General features: G+C 34.8%; 1 protein-coding gene across 5 annotated transcripts in view; it reads left to right on the top strand.

Moving 5' to 3' along the window:
* The window catches only part of LOC148612460 (eukaryotic translation initiation factor 4B-like), a 46,800-nt gene that overhangs the window by 2,699 nt on the left and 32,808 nt on the right, over window positions 1–11,293 (top strand). For 3 of the 5 annotated variants that reach the window (XM_088593901.1, XM_088593899.1, XM_088593903.1), the window contains 2 exons: window positions 7,159–7,287; window positions 8,621–8,808. In XM_088593901.1, the coding sequence (XP_088450027.1) occupies window positions 7,159–7,287; window positions 8,621–8,808 (317 nt within the window). Of the gene's footprint in view, window positions 1–11; window positions 59–7,158; window positions 7,288–8,620; window positions 8,809–11,293 lie in introns of those variants that run through there. The other 2 variants (XM_088593902.1, XM_088593900.1) reach the window with 1 other exon arrangement.

Below are 11,293 nucleotides of genomic sequence, written 5' to 3'. Positions count from 1 at the left end.
ATTTTTTTCTGCGAAAAAAAGAAAACATTATTTATTTATCGCAAAATGGCGGCACAGGGTGAGAGAAACATGTGCCCAAACATTATGATAACTAATCCATATGCAATGTTAAGAATTTATGTAGAAATGAGTTAGATCGACAGCTATTATTTCAACGCAAATATACCATACATTTAGAATGATGATTGATTATATTTTACTCGACATGGATGGGCCATGCGGAGACCGTGAACGTGTCCTGTTTGTTGACATTTTGCATCTGAAAAAAAATATTTTGAGGAAAATATAAAACATCATTATAACAATAAGTGCACACTCGGGGTTTGAATTTGTTTTTCAAAATTACACCCCTTGCAAAAGGCAGTATGATTCTTGTTCTTAGTATCTCTTGCCGTCTTGGAACAGATTATGGGCCTACACTGGGCTATACTATAGGCCAAAACTAAAGCTTAAAGGGGATTGTTGTTGCAGTGTTTTCTAGAAGCTTATGTTTTTCAGTATATGTACACTTTTAATATGAGGAAAGCAATGGCTTTAAGTGAGAGCTAAGTCCAAAGCAAAAGTATCTGGTTCCCTATTCAATGAATTGGACTTCATGCCATTTATCATTTTGTTGAGTTTGTTTTGGAATTTGTCATCAGTTATAAGCGATAGACAGCAAAGGGCATTACAAGTATTGGTAAAGCTTTTGGATGAACTGATCCTGGTTTGGCCTACATAGCATGGTTTTATCATGATCCTTCCAACCAGAAGTAGCTTTTTGAAAAACAACATAGATGTTTTAAATGTTTTGTCTAGCCTGCATTTTTCATATTTCTAAAGCTTAAGTGTACCCTGATGTAGCTTTTTGCCTGGACGAAAGTTTCTCAAGTGTCAGTATGATGAAATTCTAGAAAAATTTCTTTACATTTAAGAGCAAGCCTTGTTTTACTTAACACGAGGCAAGTGTAACCTGGAAACAGGGGTCGTGCAGGGCTTCGCTAATGTCGCAATTTGCGATTTTTTATTTTATGTGGCGACAAAAATAGCCAGTTGGTGATTTTCTTGGCGCCTAGGTTTTGTATATTAAAATTGACAGCTAGTTTATCAGCAACGGATATTCTCTCTAATTTTCTGTTGACACCTGGTCAAAGTTAATTGACTATGACCAATTTATGACTGAATGCAATTAAAGGTAATTAGACCAGGCGACCGTGACTGACAATATATTCATGGGAGGTGTCAATCAAATGTAAATATATTATTGAGCCAATCAAAACTCTCATCATCTGGTCAAAGGTAAACACAATTAAGGCCATGTGCATGTGGCTACACACACGTTTCACAGCCCTGTTTAACCATGTAATACATTCAGAAACAGACTTACCTAACAACATAATAAATTAAATCCAATTAACAATGATTATCCCATCAGGAAGTGTCTAAATACTTCGAAATGAAAGAATTGGTGAAAGAAAATGGATGACATTCGTTTACACTTTTGCCATGTGACTTTTTTGGCGGGAAAATTGGTAAACAAATAGAATGGGGATTCCCAAAATCTAATTAAAGAAATGCTATTGAGATATCAAGATAACTAAACAGGGACACAGTTAATGGTCCATGGTACAAATTGTAGTTTGATAGAAATTTTATCACTTGAGAAAAAGAATCAAGTTTGTTAAAAATAAAAAAAATAAGTTATATTGTACAGTCGACTCCACTTAATTGCATATCGCTTTATTGCATATTTCGGTTATTAGCATCATTTTCTCCTGCACAAAACCATTTCCTATTATTCTATTAGGGAAAAAATCGCTTATTTGCATAGGCCTTGCAGGTGCATTTCGGTTTTTTGCATAGAGAATTTTGCCTCATCCAGGTAAAGACAGGTTTTAAGCCTTCGGGTCATAAATATGTCAATCATATTTATTGTTGTAAAAACTATATTATCATCAATCAGGAGGTGTTAATAATGGATTAAAAACATAATGGACATAAAAGGCAATTTAAATGATATCTAATTACATTAAAATAAACAAGCACCTACGTGAACAATGACTTCTGATGACATGCCAAACATCACCTTATGATGCGGCTTGGGGTATTTTTTGTCCCTTTTTAAATTCTTCCGACTACAAATGATTATCAATGTAAATTTAATTTTCTTTAATGAGCTGAACAGTTTTTAGTGAGCTTGGGTTACTAGGCATAAATATCAACCGAAAATTAAAAGTCATCATTCAATCAGTACAATGTCTAAGCGAAAGCGTAACGATCTCACACTTGTTGACAAGTATGAAGTTATAAAACTTCTTGACCAGAAACTGTCACAGACAGAAATTTCGAAGAAACTGGGATGCTCCCGAGACCAGTATTTCTCCAACACAAACCCAGAGAGAAAACGTCAGCGTAGTGGCAAATCTGCAGACGTGGAAGCAGCTCTAACAACATGGTTTACCATTGCCAGGTCCAGAGACATTCCTATTAGCGGTCCCATCTTAGAGCAAAAAGCTAAAGATCTTGCTACAGAACTGGGGGAAACAGACTTCAACCCAACCAGTGGCTGGCTTTCCAGGTGGAAATCTTGCAACATGATAGTTCACAAAAAACTACATGGGGAGAAGAAAGACTCAGATGAGAAAGCAGCTGACAACTGGTTAGAAAATGTTCTACCAAACCTACTGCACAACTACCACCCAAACGATGTGTTCAATGCTGATGAAACTGGCCTCTACTATCGAGCATTACCTGATGGGACCCTAACCCACAAAGATGACAGTGTGTCTGGCAGTAAAAAGTTACAAGAGAGAGTCACTCAATGGTAGCATGTAATATGACTGGCACAGACAAACGCAAACTACTCATCATCGGTAAAAGTAAAGATCCAAGGTGCTTTAGAGGCAAAAAGAGTCTACCAGTCATGTACAAAAACAATAAGAATGCCTGGATGACAGCAGAAATATTTAAAGATTGGTTAAGAGAATTTAACAAAGATATGCGTCGTCAAAATAGAAAGGTACTTCTCCTGGTTGACAACTGTAGTGCCCACCCCCAGGATGCAGCAGACCGGTTAGATTTCGTCCAACTAGACTTCTTGCCACCAAATACTACAGCCATCATCCAGCCCTGTGACCAAGGGATCATCCGGAACCTGAAAGGCCACTATCGTAGTCAGTTGGTGCAAAAAGTGGTTACCCATATAGACTCGACGACTGCAAAAGCATCACAGATCGCCAAAAGCATTACCCTACTTGACGCAGTTCATATGGTCACCCTGGCATGGAAAATGGTCAAGACAACAACTGTGATCAACTGCTTCGCCAAGGCAGGTTTTAAGAAAGACTTAAGTGCAACAGACCAAGTCCTCATCAATGCCGTAGCTGATGTTGAAAGACCACCAACAATGACCGAAGAAGAATTTAACAACTATGTAGACCACGACAATGACACCGAGTGCTTTGGGGAACTCACAGAAGCAGATATAGCCGCAGCAATACTCCAAGATGAACCAGGAAGAAATGCCGACCCTGCCGATGATTCCGATAGCGACAACGATTCCGAAGACCTCACTTTACCAGTCACACTGTCAGAGGCAAACAACTACCTTGCTGCATTGCGTCGTGCCATGGAAGAACATACCTGTTCCGACTTCACAACTTTCTACAAGCTTGAGACAGAGATACTGAAGATGTTTGCCCAGTCTAGACGCCAGTGCAAAATCACAGAGTTCGTGAATTGGATTCCTTAGTGACATTATTTAAGTGACAATAAACATGTATTGTAGTGCATATTTAATGTGAGGTGTTTTCATAAACTGTGCTTTTTATATTTTCTTTTTGTATGATTTGTGATTTTAAATGCTAGTGCGTAAAGTAATGGACAATTAATAACAGGACTATCTTAGTGCTCATTCATTGTTTTTCATATGAAATAACTTATAAACCTTGTTTTTATGTTATATTTTTTTATGTAAGAAATTATTTTAAATGTAGGATTTCGTGAATAAATATGTTATATATTTCTTTATTATTATATTTTCCAATGAAATTCAACTACCCTAAGGTGCCCCATACTGTCTACACTTCATAGGAATATATATCGAGGTCAATGACACGTGTAATACACAACTATCAGTGTACAATGGTGATTCAAGAATAAAAACACACAGACCATTTCAAGAGCCCACAAACTGCAAACATTGACGAATATTACACTGAATCCCTGCTGAAATATGAAATATGGGATTTTCTTTCATAGAAAGGTCAGGAAATTACTTGACTATCTATAGATGAGAAACACGTGGTTTTACTTATAAATACACACGACGTAAAGAAGGTCAATAAACAAGGCAAACACAATATATATTATTATTTATTGATAAAAGAACAATACAATGTGAAGGTCTATAACAATTAAATGCCAGATCAGAAATGTTGAACAGTGATATCCCTGGTTGATCCACAGTATCATTGTCTTACCTGAACTCACACTTCTGGTAAAATCGTAATTTCGGTTATAAGAATAGTCCGGTTATTTGCAGAATTTTTACTGGCAAATAGGCTATGCAATTAAGCGGAATCTACTGTATTAGCTAAATTAGCCCATAAAGGACAAAGGTGAACATGTTTTAAAATCATTGACTATATGAGAATAGTAATACAAAGTCTTTGATAGAAGTAAAATATCTGTTTCTGGAGTAGTACTTTTTTATTTTATACATATGAAAGTGACAGACTAGAGCAAAAAACCTGCTTTATACATGCATCAAAAGTGAATCTTGACATGTTTACACATCATGAATGGAGAGGTTATTTTGATGAATTGACAAAGATAATTCATCTGTGGACTTATACTTAAAAAAAAGTATAATTATTTGTTTTGGCACCCTTTGGTTCTAATTTCTGAAAACTGGCGACAAAAAATGGCAGCTGGGGATTTTTCTGCCGCTAGAATTTTGGAAGCCAGAGCAGCTCCTGGGAAGAGGACATAATTGAAAACATAGATGTATTTAATAATCTTCTTTCAATAATTTCCCCTCTTGTCACTTTTTGACACTTCTTGTTGCTAATTAGTGAGACTTGTATAAGTTAGCTTTCGTACTTCCTAATTTCTGGCTAAGGCCAGAATTTTTAAAGGCATACTCTAATGGCATGTTGGAAACAAAAAATAGAATCTGAATTAAGTAATTATTGAAGCCAATACTCACTTTTTAGTGAAGAAGATATGAAAATACCACAAATTGTTGATTGTGGACGGATGCGACCGAAGTGCAGTCTTGCAACAACTGTAACTGGAAGTTATATTCTGATCTCTTTAGCATGACAGACTATAATAGAAAATAATGAAAGAAAATCATCACACTATATTTGTTTAACCTTAACTCGAAGAAAGCATTTTCATATTTTCAGGCTATTTTTTCTGTGGAAAAAAGAAAACATTGTTTATTTATCGCTAAATGGTGGCACAGGGTGAGGGAAACATGCCAAAACATTATGATAACTAATCCATATGCAATGTTGAGAATTTATTTGGGTAGTGGGGTGTATCATGTGAGCATTACACATTTTTCAAATACTTAAACAAGAATGAACTGCATTTAGTTTTAAAATTAATAATGTTATAATATTGTGGTCATTGAGTCATGTTTTCACAGTGACCTGATGACCCTGGATTGTTTCATACAGGTACACTGTACATGTACCTGGTCATTTCAACCCTGTATAAAGTGTTTTCCCCAATATTTTTTTTGCAGAACCTTTATCAATGCACCAGGCTATTTGTAAAATTTTCTTTAGAGTAAATTTTTTTAGGTAATGATTTTAAGTGAAAATGTCAGAAAATTAAGATGATAAATGCTAGTCGGGTACTTAAAAGTACATGTAGTTTAAATAGCCTCATTATTTTTCCATTAAATAATTTCAAATTAGACTCCAAATTAGACTCCACTAAAATCATTAATTCAATAATTAAACTACTTGTGATTGACCTATGAGGTTCTTAGAATATTTTACATGGAGACAACACTATCATTCCGAGCCAGTGAAACTCATAAAAGTAATAATATGTGTCAGTCATATACCAACAGCCATTGATTGAGAGAGTAATCGAAGTTTCTAGTGGGTATCAAAAGAATGTAATCCAGGAACAAAGGCCTGACATAGAAAACAGACCAACACAACAAAGAACATAAAATAACCAAAATAATATCTAAATATTTTTTGCTTAAAGGGAAAGACCGCATTTGCATTAAGTTGGGCTCTTTGAAATCCTTGAAATGTAAGAGGATAGCCATCTTGCAGAACTCTCCTATCTGAAGGAAGATCATAGCCAGATTTTATTGATTTTTACTGATAGCTTCCGATTGGCTCGTGACGTCACTAAGTTGGTTTGGTACTGATACAAGTACTGCAAATAATATGTAAACAGAGAATATTCCGTAAATATTTCTACGATCATGTTTATCTAATTACCAAAACACAATGACTTGTCGAGCTTACGATGGCACGAATGATAAAAGAGAAATGTTCTAAAAGTTTTTTTTACCAGCAACACGAACATTCCTTGGAAGTAGCCATAATATTTTCCGTAGACAAATTCTAGTCATCTGGCTGCAAATCCCGTTGTTCGTCAATGATGTCTGACATTTGCTTATACATGTTGTGCCTCAATCTCTTCTTCAATTTATTTTGGGTTGAAATTATAGGGGAAAAGTCCCAAATTTGCGATTTCTTCGGACATTGTAATCAATTACCTATTTACTTTCACTTTACAAACCGACTTTGTGACGTCACAGTTCAACCGGTCATAGTGGCGCCCATAGGCGCGGGAAATTCAAATTTCCTAATTATAAATCTTGATATCAACGAAGAAAAGGAAATTTATTTGTTTCAATTTAATTTTCATGAATATTTAACAAATTAGTTTCGATATTTATGACTTGCACAATAACATGGTCATCTCCTTTAATTGTGGTTATGATGTGTATAAAACTAATCAGTGCAGCAAAAAGGAACTGCACATATTGTTCTATTAATTTACCATCATAACTATCATACACATGTAGATAATTATTATTATTTTTGCTTAATGATCTTTTAATAACTATATTTGAAAAAAAAAATATGAACACTTTTTCATTTTAATACTCTTTATCATGAATTGCTCAATTTATTTTAGGTAAGAAGAAGCAAAAGATTAAAGGAACCAAGATGGCCCTCACAGACTTCTTGGCTGATGGTTCATCAAGTCCTGCACCTGCTGCCAAAATTGACTGGGCTACTGAAATGGAAAACAATGAAATGGAGGGTAAGATGTGTTATTAGTCCTCTGCTGATGACTTTAACCGAAGGGGATTACAGGTGTGTCCATCAGTTAGTCAGTCCAGTAAATCAGTTTTCTGCACCTTTTTCACCATGCTTGCTGATGTACATGTACATTTGATATTTGGTACGTTGCTCTACTGTGTTCTCCCCAGGCCCTTAAGGCACTATCGAGTTTGAGCGCTGCGCTATTGACCTCAGTACTGTGCTATCTTGCTATCAGCACTATGCTATTAAGTTAAATATGAGGATTGAAAATCAATTACAACTAGAAACATGTGCGCCCATAGTCATTTACAGGATCTTACAAAGTAATTAGCTCTTGAAACCAGTAAATATGCTATGGTCTGTTGATTACTGCATGACTGCACAGGTGTCTGAAGCCAATAATAATTATGACATTGCTGTCAAGATTCTATATCAGTTACCCCACCTGGCACAAATTAATTTTTAGGAAGGTGTCAATCAGATACTAATATCCTACACTGAACCAATCAAAAGTGACTATGGTCAATGGTAATTCAACCCAGGTCAAAAAGCATGTGGCCTTTTATAAATGCAAAGACAAAGTTTAATGTTGTACAATCACATGATGTTTTCAACATTAAGAAGCTGATTTACCTTGATGTACTGACTGAAGTGTATGAAGTGCATGACAATATTAAAACAAAACTTACTAGTGCTTGTTATGTTAATTGAAATTGTATGCATTTTTATAGTATTATTGCTTAAGGTATCCATATTGGCTTAGTTACTGGTCCAAGGCTAGCTATATTGGACTGAGGAGTAGCTGAAGTCCAATATTGCTAGCTGAGGACCAATAACTCGGGCAGTATGGTAAACTGTACGTTATTATACCTGAATTGACTAACTAGTCCAATATGGATTTTAACTAGGTCAGTATGATGTATTGGATGGATAAATCCCGTATTGTCACACTTTCGTAATTTGTATTGTATTGGCAGATTTGATCATATTTAGGTTAACATTCAAACATAAGTCAATAATACAGTATTATTGCGTTTGGTTTTCCGTATTGGCTTAGTTATTGGTCCTCAGCTAGCAATATTGGACTGAGGCTTAGCCTCGGACCACGAACTAAGCCAATATGGAAAATGTTATGTAGTTATTCCATTATTAACTAACTAGTCCAAATCGTCATACTGGTCTAGGCCAATTTTACGTATTGGAGGGGTAAATCCTGTATTGGCGCACTTTTGTTTTTTGTATTGGCAGTTTTTTTAACATATTTAGGCTAATATTTTAATGTTACTCATTGAAAAATAGTATTTATCATTTCTAAATATGGTATCTTTCAGAGGTTGACATAGATTTTTTAAAGTCTAGAATTGACAGGTCCAAGCTTCCTACAGCACCAAAAGCAGCTAGGGGTCCTGATGTCGACATGAATAAAGTACCTAATGAGCCCCCATTTACAGCCTTTATTGGCAACTTAGCCTATGAAACAACAGAGGAGAATATTGTGACCTTTTTTAAAAAACTTAGTGTGAGTATTACTCTTGAAAACATAGAATGGTGAAAGAAGAACTGCCTGTTATTGTGTATTTGACCCTCCAACACACAGGTGAAGCAAATTATGACAGTGTATTTTGAATTTAGTCATGTCAAGAAAATGGCATTGAAGGAGAAAACAGCAGTTGTTCAATAGCGTAAAATTTTATTTGTTTATTTCATTTAAAACTGTTTTCAAGAATACAAAATGGCTTGATGTTATAATTTATTGACAACTTCTTCCTGAAGTGGCTCCATAACAAAATCTAGAAACTCATTGTTTTGGGGTATACCACTCACGCCACTCCTCGAACTGAGAAAAAGTTGAAAAAGTGTGGATTACACAAAAAAATATGGTATATCTAGACAAAGAAATTGACTAGAAATGAATGGATCTTTATAAAATTGTATTACAAAGTGTCATATCTTGAAAGGAAGGCTGGGACTGATTTTTATAGGACTGGAAACAATTTTTTGTATGTTGTATAATTAGTGGTGCACAAATCATCAGGAATGTTACATAGAGTTACAGTGTGGGAAACCACCATCTACCAAATACAAGTAGATGTGTATTTTGGCATGTTCTCATTAGCTTACACTCTTCAATTTGGCAACCATCATTTGATTGTTAAGTTGGTAATTTATGATTTCTTACCTTACAAATTAGTCGTTTATTGTCAAAATAAAAATGAACAAGAAGCAAATGATACACATTTTCTTGTTTCATAATGATGAATCTGTTGAAATATGATTTTATTTTTAAAATATGAGTTCAGAAATGGAGTACTTATTTTGTTACTGTAAAGTACATGAAAAACTTCTGTGGCAGGGAATATTCGAAAATGGAAAAGTTTTTAATAAATTTAAAAACAAATGAAAAGATAGTTGAAGAATGAAAAAGAAAGGCAGAAGATTGTCAATTCCAAGAGAAAACATGATACTACAAAAAAAAACCAAAAAAATTGGCTAGTTGAATTTCTATTTGGCTAGCAAGATCATTATTCCACTAGCCAGAATGGCAAGTTGGGGGGGGAAAAAAATGATTTCCCACACTGGAGTTATTAGTCATTTGGGAGCTTCACCTAAATGATTAATTTCAAGATAGCAAGATGGGTTCATCATGTTTTAAAAATATAGTAATTGTCTTTATCCTTTTGGAAGTCATCTTTTCTTTCTTGTTTGACCGGACTATTTATCTTTCTGTTGACAGACAATTTGTTCTATTTTTAACTGTAACATTGGACAATTCTATTTGTTGTCTGTCGGCTGGGAGTGGACACGCCTCAAGTCAACATGTAGCTTTATTGATGAAGATTTCACTCATTTACATATGATATAATAATATCCTAAATTGATAATGGATGCATTATGGTATTGAAGTGTAATTCTAATCAAACTTCCAAACAATGATCATCGGTCAATGTTTATACAACGATAATTGATCAGAAAACTTTTATCTATTCCCAACGTTGTATAATGGTATCACCCTGTAGCTGTTGTTGTTTGCGTCTAAACTCATAGTTTCTAGGGACATGGTGAAGGGCAAAATCATTTTTTAGCTCACCTGGCAAAAGGCCCAGTGAGCTATTGCCATCACTTGGTGGCAGCAGCGGCGTCTTTAACAATTTTTCAAAACTCTTCTCCTGACACTTCTTGACCAATTGGAACCAAAACTAGTTTGATTATTCCTTGTGGTATCCTGCATAGAACTGATGTGGGGATTTTTGTTCCATTAAAAAACATGGCCGCCATTACTAAAAATAGGACATAGTGGTCAGACAGTAATTTTTCGCATATATCTCCAAAACCATTAGGTTTGTCTAAATTTTTACATGGGGAGATCTATCAGTAGTCAAATTTTTGTTTTAATTCATTATGCAGTGTTGGAGTTTCAATATTTTTTGCTCTTTTATTGTTATTTCTTCCAAAGATATTCTCTTCTGACACTACTTGTCCAATTGAAACCAAACATGGTACAAATGTTCCTTTGGGTATCCTGCATAGAACTGAAGTGGGCATTTTTAATCCATCGAAAAACATGGCTGTTGTTACTAAAAATTGAAAATAGGGGTTAGACAGTAGTTTTTAGCATATATCTCCAAAACCGTTTGGTTTTACTACATTCTAATGGGTAAAAGAGTACACCATGATGAGATCTATCTGTGGTCAAATTTTCATTGTAATCCTTTAAGCCATGTTGGAGTTATTGTCCTTTTTCGACAGTTTCTTTGCTATTTTTAACATTTTTTCTTTCAAAAATCTTCTCCTCTGACACTACTTGATTAATTAGAACATAAATTGGTATGAATGTTCCTTGGGGTATCTTGCACAAAATTTATGTTTAGATTTTTGATCCATCAAAAACATGGCTACACCTTACTAAAAATAGAACATAAGGGGTCAGACAGTAGTTTTTTATATCACATTATATCTACAAAACTGTTTGGTTTGACCAAATTCTTTCAATTGCTGAAATGATC

This window comes from Perna viridis, chromosome 7, assembly GCF_037379345.1.
Source record: "Perna viridis isolate PV_CMFRI_1.1 ecotype Kerala chromosome 7, ASM3737934v1, whole genome shotgun sequence".
Taxonomy (NCBI): Eukaryota; Metazoa; Mollusca; class Bivalvia; order Mytilida; family Mytilidae; genus Perna; species Perna viridis.
This window is presented reverse-complemented; position numbering and strand designations above follow the sequence as displayed.